General features: G+C 40.6%; 1 protein-coding gene across 3 annotated transcripts in view; it reads left to right on the forward strand.

Annotated features, from left to right (window-relative positions):
* SBF2 (SET binding factor 2) overlaps positions 1-17,468 on the forward strand; it is a 599,778-nt gene that overhangs the window by 374,579 nt on the left and 207,731 nt on the right. For all 3 annotated transcript variants that reach the window (XM_039537930.1, XM_039537931.1, XM_039537932.1), the window contains exons 8-13: positions 332-440; positions 2,416-2,529; positions 6,119-6,196; positions 8,400-8,513; positions 9,294-9,422; positions 10,527-10,625. In XM_039537930.1, the coding sequence (XP_039393864.1) occupies positions 332-440; positions 2,416-2,529; positions 6,119-6,196; positions 8,400-8,513; positions 9,294-9,422; positions 10,527-10,625 (643 nt within the window). The remainder of the gene's footprint in view (positions 1-331; positions 441-2,415; positions 2,530-6,118; positions 6,197-8,399; positions 8,514-9,293; positions 9,423-10,526; positions 10,626-17,468) is intronic.

Genomic DNA, 17,468 nt, shown 5'->3' on the forward strand with positions numbered 1-17,468 from the left:
TCTCGTAGTGTAGACGTACCCTTAGACCCTTTTTCCTCCACACTATCAATATCCTTTTTTGTCTTTTCTTAGTTTATGTGCATATTCAAAAACAGTTTATCTATTTGTGATAGATTTTTATAAAGGATAATGGATAATGGACTTCATTATATTTTCATGACAGAATGTCTTCATAACTTTGAGTATGGCACTTTATAATTGATGTATTGAATGCCCCAGAATTTTAACTGACAAATTATGAAGAAGTTATAATAGGTGGCAGGAAGGTGAAGAAAGACTTCATGTAATGGGGCAGACAAAAAGCATAACTCTTTATTAATTCTCTTCACAGTTATCCCTATATTCCAATTCTCCCTGCGCAGCTGCTAGAAGTTCTCAGTTCACCAACGCCTTTCATTATTGGTGTACATTCCATCTTTTGTGCTGACATTCATGAGCTTGTAAGTATGCCTAAAAAGAATATGTACAGTCATGGTGTCAAATATGTTATTTGTGTAGAGAATTTTTTGTGCTTCAAGTATTATTAGTTTAAGCTATTCATAGCCATACAAAGTATATTCCTGGGGAATTCTGCGCCAAAAAAAAATAAAAAATGTTGCACACAATATTTTAAAATTCTACATATTTATTTGTTAAAAAATAAATATCACACTGGTTTAAATTATTTTGGTAATTTATTTAAACTACAATACAATGGATGAAGAAAGGGAGTGGGGAGCACTGGAGGAAATCCCCCAAGCCTCCTCTGTAATAGTAATGTAACTAGTATTGACCCTTTACAGCTAGTTATTAGTCAACAAATATATGCAGCCATATACTCGGTGTTACATCATAGGCAGCTGAAAAGTAAGCGAGGGCTGGGGACTCAAACTCACAATTTATATTGGCTACTGACCATCTCCAGAAAGGTCAGTAGCAAACAATTCATGGAGCACATTTTGATAGAAATTTTTTTCAGTCCAAAAATTTACACCAATTCTAATCACTAAAGCACCATAAGCATTTATAAGGACACACTGTCCTTTACAGTCAGACTCCTTTACACCATTTTGACAATGCAAGGAGCCTTAAAAATTTTAGACCTGTTTTATACTCCTGGGGGAATTCACTAAGAACAATGGGAACATTTCATTAAGCAGGAAAGCTGCTATATTCTGCTCTGCCTGAGGAGACACTCCTACCTCCCCAGAAACACCCCCCAAAGCCCTGCCCTTCCACACCGAGCATGCCAATTGAGAGGGGACAGAGTATCTCTCTCTCTCTCTCTCTCACAAACACATGATTGCCCAGCCCTCCCGTCCCAGTGGTGATTTATGTCTCTATTGGCTGCACCAGGTGCCCAAACAGTGCAGACAGGGGCGCATGACCGCTTTTGCAGCTTCCCCATCAGAAGTCATTTTTCTGTGGGGAAGCAACGAAATCTGCGGGAGCCATGGATTCTGCGCACCCACACTGACACCGAATTCCCCCAGGAATAAAAGTACCAGTATATAAAGCAGGACAATCAGTAATGGGCAAAAACAAAAAAACCGTCACACACCAATTAATTGAACCTGTTGTAAATTCTTCTACAAATACCAATATAACCTGTTAGAGGGAAATAGGGTGAAGGAGGGAAAAACTCAGAAGAATGATTTTGCAATTAAGATGCAGGATGTGAAGTCAAGACAGGGATATATTTCCAACTCTGCTTCAGACTTCTGTTGTGACTTTGAGCAATTCAATTAGACCAACATTTGCGAAGGTATCCTTTGATTTTGGGGGTCCTCTATTTTTGGAATTGTGGTTGCTCAGTCTGAAAATCAGTCATAAGCTATCTCAAGTTGGAGACCCAAAAACTGAGGCACCCAGAACTAGAGGCCACTCTTGAAAGTTTGGCCCCTTTCTCTCTGATTCACATAGGTGTTTTGAAGTTACATTCATTAATATTATTTGTGCCCAAGTTCCTTCATTAATGGCACTATAGAATTGTGAAGTAATATTATCTTCACTCATTTTAGGTTAAATCAGGGGAGGCGACCTATGGCATGAGTGCCGAAGGCGGCACATGAGCTGATTTTCAGTGGCATTCACACTGCCTGGGTCCTGGCCACTGGTCCGGGGGGCTCTGCATTTTAATTTAATTTTAAATGAAGCTTCTTAAACATTTTAAAAACCTTATTTACTTTGCATACAACAATAGTTTTGTTATATATTATAGACTTATAGAAAGAGACCTTCTACAAACGTTAAAATGTATTACTGGCACGCAAAACCTTAAATTAGAGTGAATAAATGAAGACTCGGCACACCACTTCTGAAAGGTTGCTGATCCCTGGGTTAAATCATATGTAAAATCTGAAATGTCCGTTTGGTGTTTTAACTATGTGCATCACAAAATATACTATATATAATATATTTGTTTTTCTTTTTCAGTTGGATGTAATTATAGCAGACCTGGATGGAGGCACTATTAAAATTCCTGAATGTATTCATCTATCTCAACTCCCAGAGCCACTGCTACATCAAACTCAAACAGCTCTTTCTTTAGTACGTCTCATTTCCTGATCAGCTTGTCCAGATCTTTTTAAAAATGTAAAAAGAAGAAATAAAATCACTGAATATTATGAAACATTTTGAAAATGACTTATGAAGATTTAAAAGCAAGATGAATTAACTCCTAAATGCACTGTATGTGAATACCATAAATACTTAGAATTTAAAAGATGGAGATTATACTGGGCCCTAAAGGCCCATCAGTCTACTCTTTGGCAAGCAATTTTTTTATATGCAGGTATACCCAGATATGATATTGGAGGTTTATATATTTTTCTCTTAAACATCATCTCAGATTTAGAATCATAGGACTGGAAGGGGCCTTCAGAGGTGATATAGCCCAGTCCCCTGCACTCATGGCAGGACAATTATTATCTAGACCATCCCTGACAGGTGTTTGTCTAATCTGCTCCTAAAAATCTCCAATGATGGAGGTTCCACAACATCCCTGGGCAATTTATTCCAGTGCTTAACCACCCGGACAATTAGGAAGTTTTTCCTATTGTCCATTTAAACCTCCCTTGCTGCAATTTAAGCCCATTGCTTCTTGTCCTATCCTGAGACGATAAGGAAAACAATTTTTCTCCCTCATCCTTGTAACCACCTTTTATGTACTTGAAAACTGTTATCATGTCCCCCCTCAGTCTTCTCTTTTCCAGACTAAACAAACCCAATTTTTTCAATCTTCCCTCAGAGGTCATGTTTTCTAGACCTTTAAATAATTTTTGCTGCTCCTCTCTGGACTTTCTTCAGGTTGTCCACATCTTTCCTGAAATGTGGCGCCCAGAACTGGACATAATACTACAGTTGAGGCCTAATCAGTGCGGAGTAGAGTGGAAGAATTAATTCTCATGTCTTGCTTAAAACACTCCTGTTAATACATCCCAGAATGATGTTCACTTTTTTTTGCAACAGTGTTACACTGTTGACTCATATTTAGTTTGTGGTCCACTATGACTCCTGATCCCTGTCTGCAATACTCCTTCCTAGGCAGTCATTTCCCATTTTGTATGTGTGCAACTGATTGTTCCCTCCTAAATGGAGTACTTTGCATTTCTCCTTATTGAATTTCATCCTGTTTACTTCAGACCATTTCTCCAGTTTGTAGAGATCATTTAGAATTATAATCCTATCCTCTAAATTACTTGCCGGCACATCCCTGCATCCCGCGCTGCTTCCCGCAGCTCCCATTGGCCGGGAACGATGAACCGCGGCCACTGGGAGCTGCAGGTGGCCGTGCAAAGGTAAACTGGTGGCCTGCCAGCGGATTACCCTGACGAGCCACGGGTTGCCCACCACTGCTCTATGCCATTATCTAAATCATTGATGAAGATATTGAACAGAACTGGACCCAGAACAGATCCCTGTGGGACCCCACTTGTTATGCTCTTCCAGCATGACTGTGAACCACTGATAACTACTCTCTGGGAATGGTTTTCCAACCAGTTATGATCCCACCTTATAGTAGCTCCATCTAGATTGCATTTCCCTAATTTATTTACATACAAACCTACCTTGGTGTAATTGGGCTCAACTTTTGAAGCCATTGAAGCTTATGCCAGGGTTAAGTTGAACCCAGCATGTTCACTTCATTAAGCCTTTCCTCATAAGGAACTCTTTGCTTCTCTCTGCTCTTTTTAGAAAAATGCCTTTCACCTTTCTATGTCTAGAATTGCACACAGTACTCTGTTATCAAAACTCTTTTTAAAAGAACTATTATCTGTCTTGATTTGTAACTAATTCCACTTATCACATATCCTACGACTTCATTCATTTATGGCATGTTGTGACTTCTTAACATCTGAGAAGGGGAAAGTGACCTTTTTCTCCCTAATAGTACATTTGGAAATACATCTCAGTTTTAATATTTTGCTTTAACAATTATTACTGTAAATTCATCTGCTTTATTATGATTTATCTTGGTGGCTTTTCAGCAGTTGAATGCACAATTCCAAGAATCCATTTTAATTTTAAATTACCATGATGCCTGGCAAAAGAGTTGTAAAAGAAGAGTTGACCAGTTGCAGTTTTGCAGTAAATATTTTTTTATGCTTGATTATCATTCCACATTGAGGAATCACCACAAGCTTCCTGTCATCAAAGGAACTGCCTTTATCCAGCATTATCAAAAACTGAAAAATGCTGTTTCAAACATTTCTGGTCTGACCAATAAGGCCAACCTCATATGGTGACTGATTTCCCGACACAGCTTTTATAATGGTTGGGTTATTTCACTTTTCTTTCCTCATTCTGTCCATCTTTCCTTTCTCTTCTCTTTTATAGGGTTGACCACACTGGAGCTCATCCATGGTCATTTCATGTGCATGCTTTGCTCTGTGGTTCAGGCAAAAGTTTTAACCCTAAGAAGAAAGGAAAACAAATGAAAGAAAATTTACAGGAGTTACATACAGATTGTGTGTGACAATAGATTTTTTTTTTAATGTAGTGGCTTAGCACCAGAATTTAAACTGAGGAGTTACCAGGGCTAAGGAACAGCCTCATTATCAGTACTTTTAAACAGAGTAAGCAAATAGGCCAAGATTTTTGAATAACCAAAGCACCCAATATCATTAGTTATGGGCTCTTAACTCAGAACCTTGGAAGGGCCTGATCTTTAGAGAGCAGGTGCTCAGCATTGTATGAAAATCATGCCCCTTTAATGTGGGTCTCAGTTTGAGCACCCAAAATCACTAGTCACATTTGAAAATCTAGACTATACTCTGCAGTAGAGGGTCAATTCATGTATTGCTTATACCATAAGATAAAGTTGCAGAAGAACAGAGTTATTTTCTTGACTGCCACTGACTCCCTGTGTGACCTTAGGCAAATATCTTAACCTTCTCTGCATCAGCTAAACAAATGTAAAATCAGGATAATAATTCGTACCTATGTCACAAGGACTTTGGAATCTTGCTTAATGTTTACTAAATGCTTGAGATGTTCTAGGAGTGCAAGTAATTGTTGTTGTTACTAATAAAAATAATTTCTTTATTGACTAAAGACCTGACAAATCTCACTGAAAATGTAATCCATTTTCTGGATACAGAAAAGTGCAAAAGTAATTTAAATGAGTGTACCTTCAGTTCTGTTCTGACCCTACCAGCAAGTGTTTATATAAAATTCCCGTTGAATTCTATGAAAGAGAATGCTGTGCACAAAGGAACAGAAAAATCAGGAAAGGCAAAATAAGCAAAAAAAACTAAAACATTTTCCTTGCTACATTATACTCCAAAAAATTCCTTTCTGGGTTTAGAATTTTTTCAAATTTTCATCCCAGAGATATTTATGCAGTTACAAGCCTCTGCAATACAGGAGTTGCAAATCAAAACCAGTTAGAAATAATAGTGATGGCACAAACTTTAACAATGCTACTTATGACATTTAAGATGACAACCCTGGCTTTCTGCACCTACTACATTCCTAATTTTTGTGTAGTATTTAGGGTTTAATTGTGTGTGCATCATTTTTAAAGTGTTTACAGTACGAGTATTAACTTTTTTCCTGGTCTTATTTATTTTTTGTTAACAATTTAATTTATACTCAGTTTTAACAATTATTTTCATTAATTAAAAAAATGTTATAGGTTTTACACCCTGATTTGGAAATGGCAGATTATGCATTCCCTCCACCACGAACGGGTTTATCACACTCAAAAATGCTGGTAAGCCACATTATTTCTGACTTTGTAATAAATAGAAAAATATTAAGTTTTTAGAATAAGCTTCTTTTAAGAAGCTAGATTTCTGTAGTTACTTTTCTCTATTCTTCTACAGTATATATGAGGAGGAACAAGTTCTTTAGCAAAGAAATACTATAAGTATTCACTTCTTTCTCTTAAACAGAAATGATATGAAGTAGAAGTTAGAAAGTAATCTACAAATTTATTATTTTCCATTATTTCAGTATGTTAAAAGAGAAATGATCTACTGCGTTAAATCAGTGTTGCCCAGGTAGAGGGTACTATAGAAGTGAAAAGTATTATTATTACTATTATTGAACTAGACTAGGTCTCTTTAAACGTAGGCTTGGGAGGTAAAGAGTGTTTTTCCCCCTACTTGACATTTGTTAAACATGCAAAGAATGGCTAGTTGTCAGTTATGGAATTACTTTGTAGACTAGAATTTTTTTTAATGAAAACATAAGTTCCACAGAATATAAGGTGGTTGGGGGAAGGGTGTTCATGAGAGGGCACTGTACAGACCCATAAACTACTCACCACAGGTTTGGAAGCTTGAGCTGGAGACTGTGTTAAACCAGTGAGAGAGAGCCAAGCCAGAAATTACTGTGCATCACTAAGATTCCCTAAGACCAGTAGTTCACAAATAAAAAAAAGCAAAGAAAGAGGAGGAAGAATCAGTGCTGTTGGAAGTGAATGAGAACTAAATATAGAGGAGGAGAAGAGAGAAGTAAGAGATTGAGAGTGCTCCAGAATGCAAGCTTCTAGTGACAGACTGAAAAAGGTGGAATAAACCTGGAAATCAACATACTTGTATTCACTTATGAAATTTGATAGCACCATCTCAGGAAGCCATTACTGCCAGACAAAAACACAATTAGAACAGTGAATGAAAGAGAATTCTGTTTGGAAAACACTGTCAACTCAACTCTTTAAGAAAGCCATTCTGTGTCTAAAAAAAATATGCTGTAGGTTATCTAGCAGCTACAGCAATGGTCTGACTGTATGAGAAATGGAGATGGGACTCATTAATTTTATAATAAAAAAGGAAACTAGGAGTCTATTTTATGTTTGTGCATACGCATGGTATATTTATACACTACAAAGAGAATTCTAGCTTCTTAATGTTCCCTTGGGCTCTGGTGAACATAAACTTGTGGGGAGAAGTATGTAATGCTATCTAAGACATAAAATGGAAATCTTTAGTAAAGATAAGACTAGCATAACTTCACTCAAATGCTGCAGTATTTTTCCTGGTTTTCTATATTTCTTGCTTCACCTTAAAAGATTCATTTTTCAGTCCTGAAGTTGAGGTGAAATCCTGGCTCCATTGAACATTGAAGCCAGGATTTCACCCTTTGTGGATAGTCTTAAATTGGTGTAGTGCATATTACAATGTTGGTGCTTTCAATCCTGTATAATTTTTGTCTAACATAAGAGAAAAAGACTGATAAATGTTTTGTGGTGGACACCTGTGTATATGATTTCTATAATTTGTACAAGTTACTATAAACTATTTGGTACTAACTTTGGTGAGCAGTCTGTCCCTGAAATAAACAGTGTATCTGCCAATAAGAGTAGCTTTTATTGAATTCTAAATTAATTTGTAAGAGGAGAGAACAACACTGAGCACATGCTTAATGAAATTCAGGGCCGTCATCTAAAAAATAGTTGTTCTTTATAGAATCTTTAGTGAAACATAAAAGTCTGCTTCCAAAACAATCTATTGAAATATTAAATCTTGATGTCATAGCTTAATTTGATTCACTGTGGCCTGGAATTCATTTATGCTTGTATTTTGCAAATCAAAGGTCATATTTGAAAGTGCATTTGAGACTTATTGTAAAATTGAAGTCCCAGAGCAGCCTGCAGGTTGGCTGCAAGAAAAGTGATTGTACTGAGAGTCTGGTCTTAGCTGAGGTAAAATGTAGTAATCTGAAGTGACAAAAGGGATTGGTAGTTATGAGCATAATGCTCAAACTAAATTGCTAGCGCGTTCTCTCTCTCTCTCTCTCTCTCTCTCTCTCTCCAATTGGGCTGCTGTACTGTTTTGGATATTGTCTGAGAAAATTGATTATTCTGTTTTACAAATGTTTGTGACATAGTTTTATACTTGTGAGGGGGTATGGAGGGAGGAGGAAGTTATAGAAGCAAAGTTGTTTACACCATATTTGATCATCATTTACAGGATAAAGAAGTACGAGCAATTTTCCTGAGATTGTTTGCACAACTTTTCCAAGGATACAGGTCATGCCTTCAGCTGATCAGAATTCATGCTGAACCAGTTATACATTTTCACAAGGTAAAAGAGAAAAAAGGTTGTCTGTATTTAGTGAATATTTAGGATAACCAGAGAGCAAATGTGAAAAATTGGGACAGAGGTGGGAAGTAATAGGAACCTATATAAGAAAAAGACCCCAAAATCAGGACTGTCCCTATAAAATCGGGTCACCCTATGAATATTTCACATATGATTTGAATTCATATCAGTCTCATATAGCTTCTGAACAAGCTTCAAATATACAATCTTGGAATTTAATTTTGTGTCTGATATACAAAAGTTTATATATGATATGGTAAAATCATATCATTCTGATATTACTGAGGTAGTACTGTACAGTACAGTTTAACAGGCCCATTTACTGTTGCATTTCCAAACAGATTTGTATAAGATGAAATCTGTAGCAAAGACCGCATGTTAATATTTAAAGTAAAAAAAAAATACAATTTTGGAAGTAATTAATGGATTTCAAGAAATGTTTACCTATAGTTAAAAGAATCAACTTAATAGTACTAGAATTATTTTGTATTTTGCCTCCCAGAAGTTTTATTGCTCAAAGAAAACAGATTTTTGAATGATTTTTAAAAGTGTGTGAGAGAGAGAAGGGGAAAGAATGTTCCAATACCTTTTATTGTATTTAACAACGATCGTTTACAGCTATTGTGTCTTAAAACACTTTGCACTTATTATAAGCAGAAGAAGGTTTAAGCTATTAATATACCTGGAGTTGATTAAATTTTCTGTTTGTTTCCATAACTTTTCAATTATACAGTGACCAATCCCTCTTTACATTCATTGCAGGCGGCCTTTTTGGGCCAGCGAGGCTTGATTGAGAATGACTTTCTCACCAAAATTCTCAATGGAATGGCATTTGCTGGTTTTGTATCTGAGAGAGGTCCTCCCTACAGATCCTGTGATCTCTTTGATGAGGTAAAAATTCTGTTGTGTAAGATATGTTATATTCAAAAGACAGTTAAAATATAGATAAGATGCTTCTGTATGTAGAAAAATGGTAATTGATAAACTTCTGAATCTTACGATATTCAAATAAATATAATTACTACAAACATATTTTATAAATTATCAAGCAACATATGATCTTTTAAGCCCTGATGCTTTAATGAGGCTACACATTCGTAACTTTACACACATAAAGTTATTGAGACAATCACCTACTTAAAGTTAGTCATGTATGTAAGTCATTGTAAGATTGTGGGCTAATGTTTTATGGTCTCATTTGGAACTCTGTATACTGATAATACCTGCTAGTATAGAATTATTTTGAATAATTTAATTATCTTTTTAGAAATACCTTGCAGAAGTAAAATTTTTGACAAATGTTAATAAATTAAATACATACTTGGCAAAGTATGTATCCGAAGAAGTGGGTATTCACCCACGAAAGCTCATGCTGCAAAACGTCTGTTAGTCTATAAGGTGCCACAGGATTCGTTGTTGCTTTTACAGATCCAGACTAACACGGCTACCCCTCTGATACTTGATACTTGGCAAAGGAAACTGAGGCAAACATCTTCTCTTGTACAAAGTATAATGGAATTGTCAATGTTGTCACTGCTAGAGCTGCAGTTTTTAAATTCTTGTCTAAAAAGACCAGACAGTACATTTTTCATCCAAACTTGCTGTGCTGTTTAAACTTGAATGTTTTATACAGAGCTATATCAGTATTGTATTACTTTTATGTGGAAGGTTCAGAAACACAGCATGCTGCATTATAAATGTTAAATGAATATTACAGGAACACAAGTTTACTGCACCAGAGTGATCTTAAGCTCCATCAAGTCTGCTGTCTTGCCTCTGGAGCTGTGATTTGCCCTATGCCTAAAGCTTCAGAGGAAAGTGAATATTCCTGATAATTCACCTAGGAAATGGTACACTGCTTCCCAGAAGCATGAGAGATTTTTCAGTGTCCAATTTTCTGTGCATCTTTCAGTTTAAGATTAATATTATGTATTTTGTATATTAGCAAAGTTATTTTAAGTTGATTTTTAAACATTTTGATACTTTTTTTTTAAGTTGGTAGCTTTTGAAGTGGAAAGAATTAAAGCTGAGGAAGGTAATCCACCAAAAATGATGAAGCACGTCAGAGAGCTTGCAGAACAGCTGTTCAAAAATGTAAGTTTATTGTAGCCATGTATGTACTGTACTATAAAATGCTTCAATAATTCTTCACTAAACTAACATGATTTATAGCCTGAACAACTGAAACAAATGACTCCTTGTGGCGGTCGTCTTTGTATTTTGGCTAAAGCCTTTGAAACATTAAATTGTATTATACTCCAGCAATTTACAATACATGTTGAAGTAGCTCAATATTATTGTTAACTTTCCCTTCAGCCGGTGCATTATAGCACACTTCTTAGTTAACGTATATCACTTAATGCTTTTAAGGTTTCTTTGTTACCTCTAGTATAGCCTCTCCACATCTCCCACCAACTCACTGCCTCCCAACAACTCTATGCTCCTCTAACCCTGTGCCCCCCATTCAGCACAATCTCTATCTTCCCAGTGTATGCTTCCCCTGGGGAACATTGCTTCCCAATTTGCATCCATCTACCAAGTCTTGTCTAGTCTATTTCTCACTCCCACCCCAAGCTGTCCCATGCACTTTGTATGTTTTTCAGGACACCATCCTCCATTGCCTCCTGCCTCCCTTATACTGATTAATCCTTACTCCACCTCCATGCTGCTGCCCTAACAACCCATGCTTTTGGCTGGTCCGGTATATCTGATGACCTCCCACCCAAGACTACCCATATCCTCTTCTTCATTAGCCACCAGTGTCTCTGGCTTACCCTGTGATCCTCCAAACCACTCACCACAGGACAGCTTTGCAGTCTTCCCTGCCTCCAGCATGTTTTTTTCAGCCACCAGCTCTACTGTCCCTACTTGGTGGGATAACTCACATGACTGGAGTACTGGCATGAATAGATATAAACTGTTCAGGAAGGACAGGCAGGGCAGAAAAGGTGGAGGAGTTGCATTGTATGTAAGAGAGCAGTATGACTGCTCAGAGCTCTGGTATGAAACTGCAGAAAAACCTGAGAGTCTCTGGATTAAATTTAGAAGTGTGAGCAACAAGGGTGATGTCGTGGTGGGAGTCTGCTATAGACCACCAGACCAGGGGGATGAGGTGGATGAGGCTTTCTTCTGGCAACTAGCAGAAGTTACTAGGTCGCAGGCCCTGGTTCTCATGGGAGACTTTAATCACCCTGATATCTGCTGGGAGAGCAATACAGCGATGCACAGACAATCCAGGAAGTTTTTGGAAAGTATAGGGGACAATTTCCTGATGCAAGTGCTGGAGGAACCAACTAGGGGCAGAGCTCTTCTAGACCTGCTGCTCACAAACCGGGAACAATTAGTAAGGGAAGCAAAAGTGGATGGGAACCTGGGAGGCAGTGACCATGAGATTGTCGAGTTCAGGATCCTGACATAAGGAAGAAAGGAGAGCAGCAGAATACGGACCCTGGACCTCAGAAAAGCAGGCTTTGACTCCCTTAGGGACCTGATGGGCAGGATCCCCTGGGAGAATAACATGAGGTAGAAAGGAGTCCAGGAGAGCTGGCTGTATTTTAAAGACTCCTTATTGAGGTTGCAGGAAAAAAACATCCCGATGTGTAGAAAGAATAGTAAATATGGCAGGCGACCAGCTTGACTTAACAGTGAAATCCTTGTTGATCTTAAACGCAAAAAAGAAGCTTACAAGAAGTGGAAGATTGGACAAATGACCAGGGAGGAGTATAAAAATATTGCTCAGACAGGCAGGAGTGAAATCAGAAAGGCCAAATCACACTTGGAGTTGCAGCTAGCAAGACATGTTAAGAGTAACAAGAAGGGTTTCTTCAGGTATGTTAGCAAGAAGAAGAAAGTCCAGGAAAGTGTGGGCCCCCTACTGAATGAGGGAGGCAACCTAGTGACAGAGGATATGGAAAAAGCTAATGTACTCAGTGATTTTTTTACCACAAACAAAGGTCAGCTCCCAAACTGCTGCGCTGGGCAGCACAGTATGGGGAGAATGTGACCAGCCCTCTGTGGAGAAAGAAGTGGTTCAGGACTATTTAGAAAAACTGGACGAGCACAAGACCATGGGGCCAGATGCGCTGCATCCGAGGGTGCTAAAGGAGTTGGCGGATGTGATTGCAGAGCCATTGGCCATTATCTTTGAAAACTCATGGCGATCGGGAGAGGTCCCGGATGACTGGAAAAAGGCTAATGTAGTGCCCATCTTTAAAAAAGGGAAGGAGGAGGATCCGGGGAACTACAGGCCAGTCAGCCTCACCTCAGTCCCTGGAAAAATCATGGAGCAGGTCCTCAAGGAATCAATTCTGAAGCACTTAGAGGAGAGGCAAGTGATCAGGAACAGTCAGCAAGGATTCACCAAGGGCAAGTCATTCCTAACTAACCTAATTGCCTTCTATGAGGAGATAACTGTGTCTGTGGATGAGGGGAAAGCAGTGGATGTGTTATTCCTTGACTTTAGCAAAGCTTTTGATACCGTCTCCCACAGTATTCTTGCCAGCAAGTTAAAGAAGTATGGGCTGGATGAGTGGACTATAAGGTGGATAGAAAGCTGGCTAGATCGTCGGGCTCAACGGGCTCCAGGTCTAGTTGGCAGCCGGTTTCAAGCGGAGTGCCCCAAGGGTCAGTCCTGGGGCCTTTGTTCAATATCTTCATTAATGATCTGGAGGATGGCGTGGACTGCACTCTCAGCAAGTTTGCAGATGACACTAAACTGGGAGGAGTGGAAGATTTGCTGGAGGGTAGGGATAGGATACAGAGGGACCTAGACAAATTAGAGGATTGGGCCAAAAGAAACCTGATGAGGTTCAACAAGGACAAGTGCAGAGTCCTGCACTTAGGACGGAAGAATCCCATTCACTGTTACAGACTAGGAACCGAATGGCTAGGAAACAGTTCTGCAGAAAAGGACCTAGGGGTTACAGTGGACGAGAAGCTGGATATGAGTCAACAGTGTGCCCTTGTTGCCAAGAAAGCTAATGGCATTTTGGGCTGTGTAAGTAGGGGCATTGACAGCAGATCGAGGGATGTGATCATTCCCCTCTATTCAATATTGGTGAGACCTCATCTGGAGTACTGTGTCCAGTTTTGGGCCCCACACTATAAGAAGGATGTGGAAAAATTGGAAAGAGTTCAGTGGAGGGCAACAAAAATGATTAGGGGGATGGAGTACATGACTTATGAGGAGAGGCTGTTAATGCAGCCCAGAAAAAGCAAACGTGATTCTGGGATGCATTAACAGGTGTGTTGTGAGCAAGACACGAAAAGTCATTCTTCCGCTCTATTCTGCGCTGGTTAGGCCTCAACTGGAGTATTGTGTCCAGTTCGGGGCACCGCATTTCAAGAAAGAATTGCAGAAATTGGAGAGAGTCCAGAGAAGAGCAACAAGAATGATTAAAGGTCTTGAGGACATGAGCTATGAAGGAAGGTTGAAAGAATTGGGTTTGTTTAGTTTGGAAAAGAGAAGACTGAGAGGGGACATGATAGCAGTTTTCAGGTATCTAAAAGGCTGTCATAAGGAGGAGGGAGAAAACTTGTTCACCTTAGCCTCTAAGGATAGAACAAGAAGCAATAGGCTTAAACTGCCGCAAAGGAGGTTTAGGTTGGACATTAGGAAAAAGTTCCTAACTGTCAAGGTGGTTAAACAGTGGAATAAATTGCCTAGGGAGTTTGTGGAATCTCCATCTCTGGAGCTATTTAAGAGTAGGTTAGATAAATGTCTATCAGGGATGGTCTAGACAGTATTTGGTCCCGCCATGAGGGCAGGGGACTGGACTCGATGACGTCTCGAGGTCCCTTCCAGTCCTAGAATCTATGAACTGGGATTGTTTAGTCTACAGAAGAGAAGAATGAAGGGGGGGATTTGATAGCTGCTTTCAACTACCTGAAAGGGGGTTCCAAAGAGGATGGATCTAGACTGTTCTCAGTGGTACATGATGACAGAACAAGGAGTAATGGTCTCAAGTTGCAGTGTGGGAGGTTGAGGTTGGATATTAGGAAAAACTTTTTCACTAGGAGGGTGGTGAAACACTAGAATGGGTTACCTAGGGAGGTGGTGGAATCTCCTTCCTTAGAGGTTTTTAAGGTCAGGCTTGACAAAGCCCTAGCTGGGATGATATAGTTGGGAGTTGGTCCTGCTTTGAGCAGGGGGTTGGACTAGATGACCTCCTGAGGTCCCTTCCAACCCTGATATTCTATGATCTCCTTTACATCCCCCTTCCCAGAATTACTTTCCATTTTTACACTTTTTCTAAAACATGGAAATTCACACAAAGTAACTTAGAGTATGTCAACACTACGAAATTAGGTCGAATTTATAGCAGTCGGTTTTTTAAAAATCGTTTTTATACAGTCGATTGTGTGTGTCCCCACATAAAATGCTCTAAGTGCATTAAGTCGGCAGACTGCGTCCACAGTACCGAGCCTAGCATTGACTTCCGGAGCGTTGCACCGTGGGTAGCTATCCCACAGTTCCTGCAGTCTCTGCCACCTATTGGAATTCTGGGTTGAGATCCCAATGCCTGACGGGGCAAAAACAGTGTCGCGGGTGGTCAAAACAGTGGTCGTCAGGCCCCGACCCCCCCTCCTTCCCTCCATGAAAGCAACGGCAGAGAATTGTTTCACGCCTTTTTTCCTGGGTTACCTTTGCAGACACCATACCATGGCAAGCATGGAGCCTGCTCAGCTCACCATCACCGTATGTCTCCTGGGTGCTGGCGGACATGGTACTGCAGTGCTACACAGCAGCAGCTCATTGCCTTTTGGCAGAAGACGGTGCATTACAGTTGGTAGCCATTGTCATACTTCTGGGTGCTCTTTTAGCTGACCTCAGTGAGGTCGGTCAGGGGCGCCTTGGCTGACATGGGAGTGACTCAGCCAGTTCATTCCCTTTTCAAGTTTCGGCTCATGGAGACTCAGTCCTGCCAGCAGTCAGACTGCACCGTCTTCTGGTGAGCACCCAGGAGATGACGATAGCTAGCAATCGTACTGCACCGTCTGCTGCCAGCCTAAGATGTGTAAGATAGATGGAGTGGATCAAAACAAGAAATAGACCAGATTTGTTTTGTATTCATTTGCTCCCCCCTCCATGAAATCAGCGGCCTGCTAAACCCAGGGTTTTGCAGGTCTGGGATGATTCCCAGTGGCTGCGAAACTTTCGCATGCGTAAGGGCACTTTCATGGAACTGGTTGACTTGATTTCCCCTGCCTTGAAGTACCAGAATACCAAGATGAGAGCAGCCCTCACAGTTCAGACACGAGTAGCGATAGCTCTGTGGAAGCTTGCAACACCAGACAGCTACCGGTCAGTCGGGCATCAATTTGGAGTGGGCAAATCTACTGTGGGAGCTGCTGTGATCCAAGTAGCCAACGCAATCAAAGAGCTGCTGAAGTCAAGGGTAGTGACTCTGGGAAATGTGCAGGCCATAGTGGATGGCTTTGCTGCAGTGGGATTTCCTATCTGTGGTGGGGCGATAGACGGAACCCATATCCCTATCTTGGCACCAGAGCACTAAGCCAGCGAGTACATAAACTGCAAGGGGTACTTTTCAATGGTGCTGCAAGCACTGGTGGATCACAAGGGACGTTTCACCAACATCAACGTGGGATGGCCCGGAAAGGTACATGATGCTTGCAGCTTCAGGAACTCTGGTCTGTTTCAAAAGCTGCAGGAAGGGACTTTCTTCCCAGACCAGAAAATAACCGTTGCAGATGTTGAAATGCCTATAGTTATTCTTGGGGACCCAGCCTATCCCTTAATGCCATGGCTCATGAGGCCATACACAGGCAGCCTGGACAGTAGTCAGGAGCTGTTCAACTATAGGCTGAGCAAGTGCAGAATGGTGGTAGAATGTGCATTTGAACATTTAAAAGCGCGCTGGCGCAGTTTACTGACTCAGATAGACCTCAGCTAAACCAATATTCCCATTGTTATTACTGCTTGCTGTGCATGCCACAATCTCTGTGAGAATAAGGGGGAGACGTTTATGGTGGGGTGGGAGGTTGAGGCAAATCTCCTGGCCACTGATTACGCGCAGCCAGACACCAGGGCGGTGAGAAGAGCACAGCAGGACGTGCTGCGCATCAGAGAAGCTTTGAAAACCAGTTTCATGACTGGCCAGGCTAAAGTGTGAAAGTTCTGTTTGTTTTTCCTTGATGAACCCCCTTCCCCTTGGTTCACTCTACTTCCCTGTAAGCTAACCACCCTCCCCTCCCCCTTCAATCACCGCTTGCAGAGGCAATAAAGTGATTGTTCCTTCACATTCATGCATTCTTTATTAATTCTTCACACAAATAGGGGGATAACTGCCAAGGTAGCCCAGGAGGAGTGAGGGAGGAGGGGAGCACTGGGTGGGGTGGGGGAAGAGGGAAGGACAAGGCCACACTGCACTTTAAAATTTAAAAACTTTAAAACTTATTGAATGCCAGCCGTCTGTTGCGTGGGCAATCCTCTGGGGTGGAGTGGCTGGGTGGCCGGAGGCCCCGCCACTGCGTTCTTGGATGTCTGGGTGAGGAGGCTATGGAACTTGGGGAGGAGGGTGGTTGGTTACACAGGGGCTGTAGCAGTGGTCTGTGCTCCTGCTGCCTTTCCTGCAGCTCAACGATATGCTGGAGCATATGAGTTTGATCCTCCAGCAGCCTGAGCATTGACTCCTGCCTTCTGTCAGCAAACTGACGCCACCGATCATCTTCAGCCTGCTTCTTACTCTCTTCAGTCCACCACTTCTCCTCGCGTTCATATTGTGATTGTCTGCCTCCACGCATTCTGCTGTGTTCTGTCAGTGTGGGAGGACAGCATGAGCTCAGAGAACATTTAATCCCGAGTGCGTTTTTTTCGCCTTCTAATCTTTGCTAGCCTCTGCGAAGGAGAAATATATGCAGCTGGTGGAGGAAAAATAAGGGAGAGTGGTAGTTAAAAAGACACATTTTATAGAACAA

The sequence above is a fragment of the Mauremys reevesii genome, linkage group 4 (genome assembly GCF_016161935.1).
Source record: "Mauremys reevesii isolate NIE-2019 linkage group 4, ASM1616193v1, whole genome shotgun sequence".
Taxonomy (NCBI): domain Eukaryota; kingdom Metazoa; phylum Chordata; order Testudines; family Geoemydidae; genus Mauremys; species Mauremys reevesii.